General features: G+C 43.2%; 2 protein-coding genes across 4 annotated transcripts; both read left to right on the plus strand.

Moving 5' to 3' along the window:
* Positions 1–76: 76 nt before the first annotated feature.
* On the plus strand, positions 77–10,110 carry LOC117755627 (glutamate-rich protein 1). Of its 3 annotated transcripts, none has more exons than XM_034575585.1 (7): positions 77–714; positions 1,739–1,879; positions 2,042–2,188; positions 5,649–6,026; positions 7,038–7,235; positions 8,251–8,284; positions 8,650–10,110. In XM_034575585.1, the coding sequence occupies exons 1-7, from the start codon at positions 696–698 to the stop codon at positions 8,783–8,785; spliced, it is 1,053 nt and encodes a 350-aa protein (XP_034431476.1). In that variant the 5' UTR covers positions 77–695; the 3' UTR covers positions 8,786–10,110. The 3 variants fall into 3 exon arrangements, with proteins under 3 accessions (XP_034431476.1, XP_034431478.1, XP_034431477.1); XM_034575586.1 differs by lacking the exon at positions 77–714 and adding an exon at positions 960–1,103; XM_034575587.1 differs by lacking the exon at positions 8,251–8,284 and having other exon boundaries at positions 80–714.
* Positions 10,111–12,009: 1,899 nt separating this feature from the next.
* zgc:193593 (uncharacterized protein LOC564090 homolog) lies at positions 12,010–15,331 on the plus strand. The gene is made up of 2 exons (XM_034575588.1): positions 12,010–12,320; positions 13,489–15,331. The coding sequence occupies exons 1-2, from the start codon at positions 12,270–12,272 to the stop codon at positions 13,765–13,767; spliced, it is 330 nt and encodes a 109-aa protein (XP_034431479.1). The 5' UTR covers positions 12,010–12,269; the 3' UTR covers positions 13,768–15,331.
* The last annotated feature ends 731 nt before the right edge of the window (positions 15,332–16,062 follow it).

Genomic DNA, 16,062 nt, shown 5'->3' on the forward strand with positions numbered 1-16,062 from the left:
TGATGCATCACACATTTTAAATTGGCCTTGAAATAAATTGGCCTTGATCACTGTGACAGGAAGTAACGATCACTCAACTGACTTCAGATCATGATGGAGGAACTGTCGGAGTTGAAATCGTCCTGCATTTATTATGTCAGAAGTGAATTAGTCTGAAGAGATTTAAAGCTATGATTGCTTTAGTCCTTCTTAGCCATGGTCAATCAGTGTCAATATGACACGTTATATCCTACATACTACATTAAATAGCACTGATTTGTATGCCGAATTGAAGAATGGATATGACTGATCCAGAAAATATACAAAACCATGATATTACAGCCAAATAATTTTCAAAATAACCAAGTCCAAATTACTTTGCCATTAATTCGAATGAAATTTGGCCCAGCCTTGAGGTTCTCCCCCTCACTTCCAGCCCTGTGTTGTATGTGAGTAGTCGTTGGTGCAGAGCTGGACAAGTCCGAGCATTACTGCAGTTTAGTTTGTGTGGTTAAAGTGAATTTCACAAGTTATTTCTTAACACGAGTCGCACAACTCTGACTTCCTGTGCGCGTGTGGGATGTCGCGTCCTCTCCGGCACGTAACGAGCTCATTTTGAAAGTTAGCATGCTGGTTAGCCTGCTAGCATGCTACCTGTAGCTGCCTAGCCACCCGCAACACTCGCGTTTGCTTCGTCTTCGCTTCCTGTCAGCGACATGACACATAGGAAAGAAGGTGAGCATCGCCAGTGTCAACTACAACCTCAGGGAAATTAAAAACATCACGTTGTAGCGTAGGGGTTTGCTGCCAGCTTGCTAACGTAGCTAACCGGCGGCTAAGTCTCGCGTTAAGTGGTAATAGTTGTAAACAAACGCACGTGTTCCACTGTCAAACTACGACTGCCTTAACATTTCTGCCTCCCCGTGTTCCTGTGTCCCATACCAAGTCACTGCGATGTTCATAAAGAAGGTTACGTTGAACCACAAGCTCTAGTTTAGTTTAGCTGGTTTAGATTTAGATCTTTTATAGTAAGTTCCGGTCAAACTTGCTTGTTTCTGAAGGCTTATACGTGGTTTGAAAAGTTTGCAGAAATCTTCCAATTCAGATGAGTGATTGGGTGTTTGGTGAGTCGGTGGTAAAGTGCAGTGTTTTACTCTTAGTGTATCTGTCAAAATACTGAAGAAAACTAGTGTTATTGCATCGTTTGTAGAATAAACACAATTTGATTCTGTGGATATGGATGATGTGCAAAGATTGTTTTTAGCTGTTTATGTATGAAATTTATGAATTAGCTTATTGTCTTTTGAAAGTCTGGGGGAGGAGAGAATATATCTCTTTATCAAGTCAATTTATAGATATGTGATCCCGTTGAACTTTTGTGTGTTTGTGTTATGTTTCATGTGTATTATACCAGAAGATGATGTATGGGTTTGGGAATTAGGGGTGTCTCATAATAAGAAGTGATGGCCCTAATGTACTGGCATGACACAGAAATAAAAAACATGTATGTACATAATCCATAAAACAGCAGCTCTCTCACTTGTTGGTAGAAGTTGTTGCTTCTTTGACTTCATCCTTTGTTCTACACATATCAGGGTTTATAACCTGTGCAGATTAAACTCACTGCACACCTTGCATTGTTAAACTGTCAGATTTGAGCATGAAGGTAAAGATTCTAATTCATACAAGAGGTCAGGTACTTTGCAATGCCAATGATAATGTTATGTCTGTTTTTTGTGTCTGTTTCTGTCTTACTTAGTATTTCGGTCAAAAGTCCTGCAGAGGCTTTTTCCTGTAGCTCCCAAATTGGAGAAGGAACCCAGCCCACCACGGATTGTAGACGCTCTAGCTAAGAAAACCTTTGTGACAAGAAAGACAACTCAAGAGGACACTGCCACAGGTAAGATCAGAAACTTGCAGCATACAAAAGTTTAGAAAAACATTCTTTTTTTTACTTTTCCCAAAAGACACATTCACATACCAGGACATCATACATGTAGAATTATCCTATACCTGTCAGCCGTTAACATCAGGTTTTAACAGCTGTCTTTGTGTGTCTCAGGTGATGCAGGGCAGACACCGAGTGCAGCCAATCCCCAGGCTCGGGTGTACACTGTCCTTCCTCCTCCTGCAGACTACAAGACACATCCAGAGAAATCGGTCACACTCTCTCAACCAGAAAGTATGAACAGTGCCAAGGACCCAGCTGGTAAGACGACCATAATCCTACATTTATGGACTTGTGCCATGCACCATAAAGCTGGGAGAGATGGATATGGGATTTCTCCAGGTTGGCTCTCCGTACTGAAGTCACTCGTTCTGATTATCCTGCCACTCTAGTTAGCGGAAACCGACAGTGATAATCAATTGTGTTCCCGAACTGCGGAGAATTTGAACACAGTGCAGATGGCGTTTGAGCTCGGGTGATTTCTTCTTTTTTTTTCCACTTTGAAAGCTCTATTAAATGTGTTGTTTGCGAGATATATCCCAGCAAATAGATACTTAGCCCTCTGTGGTGCCATCTTTAAGGCTGAATTGAGAGCTGGTGTTCAAGCCAAGATGAAATATTCTTGACCTGTGATGTGCAGAGTTGGCTCGCAATTCGATACGGTGAGCGAGTCTCGCGCTTGGCAGTTGATATGCATCATTTAAAGACTGTTTATCTTTGTGAACCAGTGAAATTCTCTGGCTGTAATAAAAGCCCTGGCTCATTACACGTTTCTCTGTACTTATCATCGTCTTCCTTGACGCAGTCCTTCATCCACCTGACAGGCCTCTGCTTTACCTCAGTGAAATAAAAGAGATTTGTTGGCTCAGATACTCCAGCGTCCAGAATAAATTATGAGGTGAAGTTTGAGTAATTGTGCTCGGCAGCTGAACAGTGCTTAATTTAACACCTTTTTGATTTAGTGGGCAGGGAGCCTTGATGGATGGTGCGATCCAGAGTCCAGTTTAAGGTTATATTGAGTTGGGCTGTATAAAGGTTTCCTGACAATAAAGCATTAATATAATATCACAGAAACGGTCCAACACTAACTTGTTGATGCGATGTAGTAATGGTGAATGTGTTAAGCGTGAATACAAATCTAAAGCATTGATTTGCCAGATGTATTTTCATGCTGTTTTTACAGTGAAGTCTTTGCTCAAAACATTTTATAGTAAGCTATGGAAATAAAACTAATGTAAAAGCTCCATTTTTATGTGCAGTTGTGGGCTCATGCTGATTCAAGGAATATTTCTAGAAATAAATCTCTGATCCACTACTTTTTTCAGACGATTCTGTGTCATTGTACCTGCTTGATGTTCCAGTCTGAACAGGGAAAAACACATCTTGTTTATTCAAAGAGAGAAGGAATATTTACTGCCTGTTTTTAAGCATTTTTCAAATTTTTTCGTCTCATTCATTCACTGACAACTTTGTTAGGAACACCATAATAATGCTGGGTAGTTCCTCCCTCTGCTCTCAGATCTTTGTGGCATCAATTTTACAAGGTGTCGAAAACTTTCCTCTGAGCTTCTGCTCCATTTTGTCATAATAATATCACATCATTTCTGCAGATGCGTCAGCTGCACATTCATGCTGCAAAGGTCTTCTTCTGCCACATTCTAAAAGTTTTAAGGCTTCAGATATGGGAACTGTGGTCATGGTCACCGAAGAACAGCAAACGTTGTGGTCATGAAACCATTTCAGCCACTTGAAGATAGTAAATTGGGACCATATAGGGATGCAGATTGTGGCATTCATGGTGTGATTGGTATGCAAGTGTGGCAAGAAAACATTCCCCACACCATTACACCACCACCACCTTGGATTCATGCTGCTGATGCCAAATTCGGACTCTAGCATCTACCCAACACAAATCCAGATTCTGTTGGTTATGTTTTTCCAGTCTTTAGCTGTCCTGTGTTGGTGAGTCTGTGTCCTCTGCAGCATCACACTTGGCTGACAAGAGTGGAGCCTGACGTGTTTTGTAGCTCATTCACCTCAAGGTTCAACACGATTGTTCTGAGATGCTCTTGTGTGTACAACAGTTGTAAATACAGTAATTGTTTTCTGAGTTACAGTAGTCTTTCTGTCAGCTCCAATCAATCTGGCCATTCTGTTCCAACAGCTCTGATCAACAAGGTGCTTCCATCTACTGTCAAGAACAGTTTTTTATTTTTATCGTTCTTAATTAAAAGTCTGTTGTGCATAAAAATCCCAGGAGATCTGCAGTTTCAGAAATGCTCAAACAGGATATGGTCCCATTTGATCCTCATTTTGATATTTTAACAATAACTGAAGCTCCTTTCCTGTGTCCGTGTTACTTTGCATCGCACGGCTGCCACGTGGTTGGATGATTGGATACTAGATGAATAAGCAGGCGTGAAGTTGTTTCGAATAAAGTTCATGATTAGTGTTTATTATACGGAGACTGTGAATTCAGTTTTCTCTCTGTTTCTATTCTGAGTAACTTATCGATGTTAGACACTGTTTAACTTTTAATCTTCCACTAAAGAACCAAATCATTGAAATCCATCAAATTCTCCATATTTGTTCATGCTCTGTTCAGGATCTGTTTCTGAGCAGATGGTAGCAGGACTGAACCATGAGAGGAACAAAATGACAACAAGTTCTCTTTCAGATTTAGCTAAATTTACACTCCGAGAGACACGTCTTGCTGTACAGGACGTTTTATCTTGTCATCGCTCCAAACCTCCTTAGACTGAGCTGAAACTCCTTTTTTCAACCTTGTTTTTCTTGTGGTTATGCACTGCCACTTCTTCAGCTGCATTATGTCCAAGTTGCTAACCAGTGAGATGCTGCTGCTCACTGTAGTGAATGGCTGAGTGGTTAAGAATTCGATGGGGTGCTGCTTTCTCTGACCCCACAGTGACTCAGGAGTTGTTAAGGAGAAGGGAGGTGTGACGAGGCAGAGAGGGAGCTGCTCGTCTAACAAGAGCCCTGTTTCTGCATGGACTCACATCCCAGTTAAATTCATTCCTGGTTAAGTCTTAAAAAATAGGCCAATGCAGTGATAAAAGTTATAACATTACTGCAGTAGCAGCAGTGATGATTTCCATGGGGTAAGTGGAATGTGGTAATTTTGTGTGTACATTTATGCACTATACAAAGATGTTACATAAGCTTAGCAATCGCCTTGATTTTTCATCAGATTTAGACCTGGATTCAAAATAAAAGGAATTTTGCAAAGCAGCATGGGAAATGTAGATTTCAGTAAATTATCATTACATTAAAAAAATCAATAAAAAGACATTGACTACAGGATTCTGTCAACTATTCTGTCAAGAGGCATCATATTTACAGTTTTCAGATTTTACTGTACTTTCATTTACTGCCAGTTGACTTGTTCCATGTTAAATCAAGATTAAGCAGATATCTTCTTAATCCATATTAGAATACATGAGTTGAACAAAACACCAGTGAAAAAGACAAAGCATCTATTTGATGGCATCAACTGTTGCATTGATTAACTGGATGGAACCTGCTGTCCCTGTCCCTGAACCCCCCCCCCCCCCCTTATGGTTTGGCCAAGATAAATCACTTCCTTTACCTATGTGAATCTAAGAATCTGCCATTTTTCCTGATCTGATTCCCTCAAGAGTAGAGTTGCATGTGAAGAGTGTACTGGATTCTAACCAAGAGCTTTGGATCTTGTTGCCCACAGAAGAGAGCGTCCATGAGAGCAATGAGGAACAAGACCAGGATACGGAGCAAGAAGAACACAAAAGAAAAAGGAAAAGGAAGAAAAGGAAACCAGCTCCTCATCAAGACTCTGGGCAAGATGGTGCAGCTCCAGGCCAGAGGCAAACTGTGGCTGCGGTTGAGGGAGGAGAGCACATCAGCAGGAACAAGAAGAGGAAGCTGAAGAAGAAACGGCACAAAGAGAAGCTGCTCTCCATGGGTGTGACGCCCCGAGCTGCTGCCCTGGAGTTTACGTACCAAAAAGATGGGGGAAAGGAGGAGGAAGAGGAGGATATTGAGAGGAGAGCTGCTGAGGTGTCAGACTTCCTCAGGACAACATTGGAAATCTATTTGTCAGATCGTAAGTACTGAGCAGAGGCTGTTTCACCTATGTTACCTCTGAACTAAATCTTCTAGTCACTGTTAAAGCCAGAGCTGAAACATTCCTCATTGACTGTTAATTTTTAGAAAGTTAACACCCTGCCGTTAAAACTTTTAAAACGTTCAACACCCTGCCGTTAAAACTTTTAAAACTTTCAACACCCTGCCGTTAAAACCTTTTAAAACTTTCACCCACTTTGGAAGTTATAATGAACAAAGCTGGTGCAATGCAAAGATGTAATCCAGGAACGCTTAATTAAATGCTGCTGAAAGCACATTAATCAAAACCAGTGACCAGAATGTTTTGCACCTTTGCCACAGCACATCTGTGGTTATTTGGAAAATACGTGAGAGTGCATGGATTAACAGAAAAGAAGTTAAAACATAGCATCAAAATCAAATCAGAATTGCAGTGAGTTCTGACTGGTGATCATCAACAACTGTTTTGATTGATCAATTCAAATTCATTTTAAAGCAACACTATGTAGCTTTTACTGAGCAGCAGTGCCCTCTGCAGCCACATGTGGTCATTCATTCTGTGGGGCACAATGTTGTTTTTGTGAAGAAATAAAACAAAGCCCTGTGTGTTGACTCTGGATTTTACCCATGCTCCCCAGCTTCCTAAACCAGAAGAGCTGCCACTTTAACAAATACACCAAACTCTGTTTAGAATTCTTCATATTTTTAAAGGTTCCTCACTAAATATTGGAGATAAAGATTTTGATTTGACCTATAAGTCATTTTATCTGATCTACAGTTCAGAATTACTCTTAAAATTTAGGAGTCTGATTCTGGCAATTTCATTTCACTTATCTGTCAGTTTTAAACTGACAGATAAGTGAAAATGAAAGCAGCACTATTCTGCCTTAGTGAGTGAACCATCAAACACATTTTTAAGCTGCTGTTTTAAGGTAGAGAAATGTGGTGTTGCTTTGAAATAGTTCTTGTTTATGAGTTGGTTAACCCCTCATCCTCCTCTGTGCTCCTACAGGCAAATTGCATGTAGACAACAAGAGTCTTCTCCTGTCCGGCACAGTGGACAACCTTCTGAGCCACATGTCCAGCGGATGTGAGCCAAACTCTGTCCTGAAGCAGCTCTATAGCCTCAAGACTTCTGTTCAACACAAAGAGACGGCAAAACTGGAAAAGGCGCTGCAGGAGCTACACAACACCTCGAGTATGACCGCAGGTCAGTGCTGGTATCACGGAAAACATCAAAAATGTAAATTGTATTTTTTCCAAGAAGAGCAAGAGATAAGAGAAACTGTGATACGGCTGCTAATGAGAGCTTTGCTTGTATAAGATGCTGCTTCATGTTTGTTCCAAGCATTTATCCGCATGCGTCTGCACTGGCCTGCTCTTGCCAGGATCTGCCCGAGGCACCTCACTGACCTGTCTCTGCAGGTTAATACTTGCCTCTGTCTGTCAGCGCCTGCCTCTCATTCTCACAGTGACGCGTATTGTTCACATGAGTATACCTGCCCTTACTTGCCTTCGTCTGCACGCACCTGCCCTTGATTTGCAACACTTAAACCAGTTTAGTTCATAATATTACATCTCACACTCGTGGTGACCTCCGCCATGAATTAACTAACGTGTTTGAACTTGTTCACTTTGCCAAAACATCTCCGGTGTCCCCTGGGTGTGTGTGTTTGTGTCTGTGTCTGCCCATGTGCTCATTTGCGTGCTTGGCTAGCTGACTGTATAATAGGATCAGTAGGGACTTTGCTGCTGTCATGCGCAGACACCGTGTGTGTGTGTGTGTGTGCATGTGCGTGCGTGTGCATGTGCAAGGAGACTCACTGTCGGTCACACAGTGTTACTAGTCTCTTCCTGTCCCTGTGGCCAAGATGACGCCATGTAAACCAAAGAGTTGTGCGTATCCTCTCCATGTATCTAATTCTCAGCTGAAAGCCTTTCCAATCCCCCCCCACCCCCCCCCCCCCCCCCACCCACCTCATACTGTATGAGTCATGCTTCAAGTCACTGTTTTAAAATGCATCTCTGCAGGCAGATTGTATCAGGGCGACAAAATGCAAACTGTCAAAACTTGTCAAAGAATTCATTGTGAATGAATGAATCTTTGTGGTTCGCGAAGGTTAAGTTCCTGATATATTTGAGGTGGAGTAATATTCGATAACTTTGGTGAGCATCCACTTTGTTAAATCAGCATTTTAATTAATCCCACATCCTCCTCCATGCAGGAGCCTTTCCTGCGGGTTTTGAAAAGTCCTTCAAGTGAGTTCATCGCTCTATCTACCCTTGCAGTGGCAATCAATCGACTGCAGGAGCACTTCTGAAGCACATTTCCTTTAAATAGATTTCACTGCACCCCGGAGATCCTATCATGAACAACACCGGCTTTTACAGCGTCCTTTTTATGTTCTGCTCAGATTACATTTAATTCAGATTTTCTGTCTTTGGCTGGAGACAGAGGTGTCAGTTTGAATGTCTGCACGCTGAGAGGTGATTTTGATTTCTTTAGCTCAAAGTGCAACAGCAAATGAAGTCTCTGACGGTTCCCGTGGTATCGTTGTTGTCAGGAGTCTTGAGCTGTGACTGAAATGTGTCTCTCTGTGTCTCTCTGTGTCTCTGTGTTTTAGAAGAATACGCTGCCGTCGCTTCACTGTTCCAATACTGGATCACAGATATCCTTCCCATGCGGGGCGACAAGACGACGGGACTATCTACCACACACCCATGAGACTGTCAGTCACACTGAAACAGAGATGCCACTGAAGGATTAGGATACTTCTATCGCTACATCTTGAAACTTTCTTCTCATTTCGTGCGTTGCAAAATGTCAAGCTTAAGACGCTGTATAAAATATTTTTTACAATAAAACATTTCTGCTTGTTTTTCCTTTGTGTAATCCGCTATCATGCCCGATATTGTAAAAGAACATGAGGCCAGTTAATCCTGAGCTTTGAGATTCCTCCCAGAGTCATAAAAACTTTATTGATCCCCGCAGGGAAATTGCTTTGTTAGCTCGTCCGCCCACCACGAGAGAGCCTGAAGTTGTTGTCATCAGCCGAGCTGTTTCTGTCTTCTCTGGGTTTGTAAGAGTTGCTCTTCTTGTAGTTTAAGTTCATCAAACATTTATTTGGTATTTACATCAGACTCGAACCCTCTAATTGCCGGAGGAGTAAATGTCAGCTCCGACGAAGGTGCAGTGTTGTTCGCCGATGTTATGACATTTAAACCCAGCCAGTTAACCTAATAGCCCCTCAATTATCTACGGTTCACACCCCACAGATCGATATCTGACCTTGTTGCTGTTCCATGTGCCTCTTCACACTTGTTCTACCGACAATATATCGGCTCTAGATTAATTACCTCAGTGAAGCAACAGTGATGATGGTAATGGTCACTCAGCAGACAGTCGTTACAAGGCTGAATGAGTAAGAACAATAACTTGTCCTGTTGCTTTATTCCCACAACCCCCCCCCCCCTGTTGCTGTTATCTAACTCTACGCTCGATATAGCAGCGCAGTATGTTGTTGCTGGACCTTGGGATCCAGTACCACCCATGGAGTCTGTAGCTTAACCTTCGGCATCGCTATCCCCGTCTACAGCTCAGGTAATCTATTCTAATACGTTCAACCATCCCTCAATGCCAGGGGCTGGGTTCAGGAAGAGGCCGGAGAATTATCTCGGCTGGACGGTGGCATTGTGACGACCTGTATGGGAGCTGAAGGCCACGTACCAGGTTCAGAGGAGCTGTTGTCTTTCAAGACCTGGGATGCACCAGGCAGGTTACAGCGAACACAGAAACACCCAGGCTCAAAGAGTGCGTGGGAAGGGCTACAGTGGTGAACAACTGGCATGATCGCAGCCGTCTGTGGCCTCCATTCATGGGTGGACGCACCAGGTGCTGTGTCTGATGGAAGTTCATGGGCTCATTCTGCCAACATTAGCCAGAGGAGACCATCTGGGTACCGACCACATTACCTCTCACGCTTATGTAGCTTAATATAAAGTCCATGGATTGTTATCTTCATTGTCTCTGTCCTAGCCATGCTAGGCTGGCTCCCTGGGCAGCAGTATCACTTTGATTTGAAATATCTCAATAATCATTAAACCAATTGCCATGAAATTTGGTACGAAAATCGACGATGACCAGAGCATGAATCCTGACGGCTACCGTGACATCCTTTGACGTTTACTTTATTGTTACTTGTAGCTGAAATTTTTCACACATCTAGTGAAATACCTGAAGTTCTACCGGATGGATTAGCACAACATTTAAAAATATTCCTGGTTCCCAGACAGGGCTTTAAAACCACAGCGTCACCACAAAGTTCACATCTTAGGTTTTAGGGAAATGTCTCAATAACTATTGTATACTATGTGTAAGATTGCCATTACACTTGGTACAGATATGCATGGCTTTACGAGAATGGATTCTAATAACCTTGGTTATCATTTAAAGCAGCTACAGTGTATGATATTTATAAAGTCATTGTATCGAATGACGTGTGATAGACAATGTGACAATGTTAAAGGGGAGAATGAATGAATCCGCAGTTCCACTATGTTGGGTTGACGGATCGATTCCTTGTTCCAAATGGCCTCAATATCAGTTGCTGGAGGTTTGACTTATATAGTGCCACCCAGAGGTCAACATTTGAAACTGTCTGATCTTTGTTTTATAACCAAATATCTGTCAAATTACCTATATTCCCATCTACCTCAGCTTTGCTGTTTGTTGACTCTTAATTAACAAATGTAAATCAATAAATATACCTGCTAGATGTTAATGGAATCACATTAGCCTGTTGTATATTTTCTGACGTCATTAGTGATCTGAGTAATTTTATCTCACTCTAAAATAGCACTCTAAAATTAGTATGGTTTTGTTTGACAAACCCACTCAGCATTACAAGTTTCAGCGGCATCATGTTGACTTTGCAGCATTATTGCCAGGGTTCGAGATTATCCATGGATGCATGAGTCAGGAGGCAGAGTGAGGTCCTGTTACCGGAGATGTTAAGAATGTCGTTGTTGGCTGTTCTCACCAGAGAAAATGGAAAGAAAGAAAGAAACGTTACCAGCTACCTGATAATAAGACCTCGCTCTGAGCTCAGGACCCTGAGGCCAGGCAGGACATTAAAGCTCAGAGAAATGTGCTGACATGGCAAGAGAAGCCATTCTCTACATCGACTGGAAAGGATCCAAATCGATGTGCAGTATGTGGCGGATTCGCCGAATGTAGAAGGCTCTTCGAGGAGCTGCTGAAGTCAGAAACTGTTTGAGGCTAATGTGCTGAATCTACCTCGTAATCAACTTCTTGTTCATCATATTCCACTTTGCTGTGGTGTCTAACTTTCTCAAACAAGATGGAAATAGGCATCAAAGGCGGAAATGTTTGGAGCAGAAACCAAAATGTATTAAGAGAGCGCATACCTCCTCCTAAGACCCAAAAGTCCCTTTAAAGTCAATCAAGCTGCACCGAATTGCCCACACTCATCAAGATCTCTGTCTTACTTATAAACAAATTCAAAAACTCATAAAACACCTTAGCTTGTAATGTTAAAGAAAGTTGGGGGGAAAAATCCTTGAAACACCACCTAAATCATATCAGCTCCGAAGGTAAAGACTGTGGACAGTGTAATCTGCTTTCTAAGTATGTACAAAAAATATTTATTATAATAATACTAAAAGTAATATATCAATGAAAATCATTTGTAGTCATCACTTTATGTATAAATCATCACAATGTTGAAAATGTTACATAGATTACAAAGATCACACAAAATACTTGTATGTTTAATGCAGGTGTTGCATTGTAAAACAATACGTCAGACAAAACAGTTGTGCAATTCATAAATAGACATTTTATTAATTTTAAAATGTTAAAGTTATTTTAACTGAATGATTTTAAAATAATAATACAGTACAGTTATATAAATTCAGCATGGCTCCACTTCCGCTTTGATATTCAAGCTGCCTGCTCTGTCCCCGTGTGCCAGCTCCTGTAATCCCCTTAGACACACCACATGCCGCCTCTTATGTAAAGTCAGGACGTTATAAGGACTGACGGGTCTGTCCTGCATCCAGAGAGGAGAGCGCAGGTTGAAGAGTCCACACACATACACCTGGACGGAGCCTCCAGCAGTTGGCTTCCCCCTCTAGGGAGTCCAGGCAGAGGAGTCTGAGCCTGTCACCAGGTCTTTGACTCACCCCTGATCCAACGGGAAGGCCACAGTGGGAACGCTCCAAGATGTTTTTCAGAATCCCGAGACTGACCCCGGGCTACATCAGGCTGCTGCAGGTGAGGATTCTGATCAAGTCTGATGTTAGTTTTAACATTAATTAAATAGAATAAGGAGGTTCTGGTTTGATAATTGAATGCAATTTGTCATAAAGGGGCATGTTTTAAACACCTACTACATATTTTCATAAGCTGTTAGTCTTGCTCTCAGATGCATAGGGACACTAAAGTTGTCCGTACTGCTGTGTATCAGGGAACTAAATTGCTGAGTCAATGCACATTGCCTGCAGTGGATTGCACTTTATTGCTATTTATCTGCAGCAGGCAGTTTGTTTTGATTTAAGACCTTTAAAAGAAAAGGGCAGAAAACCCTTTAAACGTCTTGGACTTGAAGTCAAGGTTGCGCGGTGCTCTGGGAGTCCTTGTTAAGTAGAAGAAAGTGGAACAACTCGATTGGTCAGAGAGCGGCCATAATGAACGTGTGCGGCTTTATAGCTTCGTACTTGTTTTCTATAGGGACAGAGCATACAGAAGGTTGGCTTAACTAAAATATTTGCAACCATTATGCAGCCAGTTCTCAGTCTGTATCCAGCACATTATATACATACCATCCAGGCTATTGTTCCCGTAATTATAGGATGCATTTGGTTTTAGCTCATAAAACACACTTTTTTCCTGCTGTTCACCACAAACAATGCAGAAATGCAATGACAGTCCATTGCACTGTAAGTGGGAATGGGAGCTGTGTGAATGAGCCTTCCTAACTGCCTGTGACACAGCTCCATTTGAAACTATGAAGTTTCTATTATCCGTTCCTCCTCGCTCTTTATAATTGTCAGGGACCGGTGGAGGAAATTGTCTGTGACGCGGAATAGACGAGGCTTTTGTGTTTTGCCGTGCAGAGACTCTGCATTTAGGTAAATGAGAGAAGATGGGTTTTAAATCTCTCGGGCATTGGTGGCGGGGATCGGATGGGGTGGGGGCCGAGGTGAGCATATTGTGGTTCACTCATTTGATGCAGACGAGTGTTTGGAAAAAAAGGGCTGCTAGGCATGTTGTCCCCCCCAGTGCTGCAAATTGATCTCCTTCCATGCATATACTTTGTATATTAACAAATCCTAACTCTGTGATCATTCTTGTTCTCTGCTACTTTGATGTGTTTGTCTTTCATATTCAATCAAAACATCCCTCTGATCACGAATTCACCCTCTTTTCCCTCCTCTTTCAGACCCAGGCCTTTCACAATGTGGCCGTAGTGCCCCCAGCTGAGAGGACCATGCCCAGTTTGGCCGTGCTGCTGGGGGCGGTGGGGATCGCTATGTGCGGCTACAGCTCCAGGCAGTTGGCCCTCTACCACCGGCCCTCTGCCCGCGTGCTGCAGTGGGTTGGCACGCACACCGATGCCAGCGCGGCGGCCCACAAGACCCCCCTTCTGGATGTAACTCGCAGGGCCAACGCCTGTCAGGAGATCCCACCCACCTCCTTCATTGGCCAGAAGTTCCCTTAAGATAAAATGTGATTGGAGGGTTGGATCAAGGTCGGCCGGCGTCACTGGTTGAGCTTCAGTTGCTGCATTGTAGCGCGTCTAAGATTGTAGCTATGCTGGCCCGTTGCACAAATGTGGCCCATGTGCTCTCTGAAGATGTGCTAGTGTGGATTTCTGACTGAGCCTGTGTGTCGGGAGGAAGTTGGGAGCGATAGCTTATGTTGTGTTACTGAAAATAGTGCGACACATGTAAAAATAGCTTAACTTCCGCTGGATTTCATGAATTACTCCGTAATATTAGAGCCTTTAATGCACTGAGTGGACACTAATTAGTGTGAATGATTGGATGAGCATGTGATGTGCTGGAGCTTCCCAAAGACTGGAGACTGAATGAGCTTAAATGTTTAATTCGGAGACATTGTGTGTCTCCTTGAGGCCCGCCGTAACAAGGGACTGACACTTGGCAGCGCCCCTCTGTACACAGATGGTTGGCAACCCCTCTCGCTGTGCCCCCCCCCCCACCCCTCCACCCGTCCCCACAGGCAGACAGCCAGCCATGTGTAAGTGCTTCAGCAGCCCATCCCTGTCCATGACTTCAATTGATTTCCTCTGAGGAGAAGCGACCGCCATCCATCAAGTAGCCTTGGCGTCGGCTGGCACAGTCTGGCATCGGCTGTCAATCAGGAGACACTGGTGGAAGGCACAGGTTGTAGCTGAATTAGTCACCAGTACTTTTTTTTTTTTTTAGAAAAGATTCTTTGTTCAGGGTGGTGAAAGAGAGAGTGGCAGGGCCTGTTTGCTGGATACAAAACATGTCTGAAGGCTTATGTACTTTCAGTATCAAGACCTGAGTCATGTAAACAAACAAATACACCCGCACAAATACACCGTGCCGGATTATGAGACCTAATTTGACCTCGCTGGGACACTGCCGCTGGCAAACGGGCAGGGTAAGGATGGTGATTCCTCCTGGATAAGCCTGTGTGTTCTCAGTGGGTATAATTAACCCAGGTGGAAAATCATCCCTGGCACACACACACACATACACACACTCATGGACCTAATCTGGTATTAGAGAGACAAGGACCCATGGGAGGCAGTTCCTGTGCATCCCAACTTTGTACCTTTCCCCCTGCGGTGTCCACCATTCGTCCCCCTGTCACACGTGGATTTTTGATGGTGTTTCCATGTGTGTTTGGCAGTTGAAAGGGATTTGAAATGTGGCGAGACACCGAGCGTGGTTGAGAATGCGTGCAGTGCCTTGCGGAGCGCATACTGTCTTCAAATGGACTGTCCCATATGCTGAGTATGGACAGTGTAGAAATCAATTGAACCTGATATGATGGTGACACGTCATAAAGGGGGAGTTTCATTTCTCTATAAACAAGAAGAGGTTTAACCAGTATTCTGTAAGGTTGTGAAATATGAGGATGGTGAGAGAGTTGAGTGTTTCATCACTATGAGGTCGGCCAGAACTTGTAATCCAATTTTTTTTCTTCCTCGCTCAAGAGCCGCTCTTGTCTGTCGGCCAAATTGGACCAGTTGCAGCTTTTTAGAGCCCCGGTACCGGAAATCCAGAACCAACGAAATGATCATAGTCCACTCAGCATAATGGCGACGTGAGGGTCTCTAAACATCAGGATTGTGTGTTCATACACCTGATGGAAAAGGAAAAGGTACATCAGGGTTTTGAACACTTTGCAGATTCAACATGAGCTTCACCTGCTGTAAAATCCAGGTATTTCACATGCTGGTACTCATGTCCATGCATTGCTCTCCCACGAGTGTGAAATCAATGTGTGTGTATGGGTTGGAGGCGGTGTAGTGCACCTGGCTGGTTTTGATGGATTCTCTCTATACTGCAGTGTTGCACAGTGAGCACGGAGCCCCTGTGAAAACCTATTGATCTCAGTCAGCGAGCGAGGTGGCGTCTGCTCACTGCAGCAAACTTCCTGTTTCGCTCAGCACCGTGCAGAGCAGCCGAGACGGTGCACTGACAGAGCGAATACCTGCAAACCTTCAGCTGTCAGAAATAAAGACTTTAGACTTTATTGTCCCCTGGGGGAAATTTGTTTAAATACAGGGGATTCGTTTGGAGGCCCAGTCTTCGTCTTTGTTTGCCGAGCTTCACACATCAGTGCTCATCCATTACATTCAATGAAGCTGTGTCCATTAGAGGAGAGATTTGTTCTGTTAGCAACATGATTGATATTTAATGACGACATGTTGGAAGAGACTTGTGAAATAAAAGCATGTGGCACTTCAGTCACACCTGTGTGTCTCATTGTTTCTGCGCAGAAACGCAACACGATGACG

This window comes from Hippoglossus hippoglossus, chromosome 22 (genome assembly GCF_009819705.1).
Source record: "Hippoglossus hippoglossus isolate fHipHip1 chromosome 22, fHipHip1.pri, whole genome shotgun sequence".
NCBI classification, from domain to species: Eukaryota; Metazoa; Chordata; class Actinopteri; order Pleuronectiformes; family Pleuronectidae; genus Hippoglossus; species Hippoglossus hippoglossus.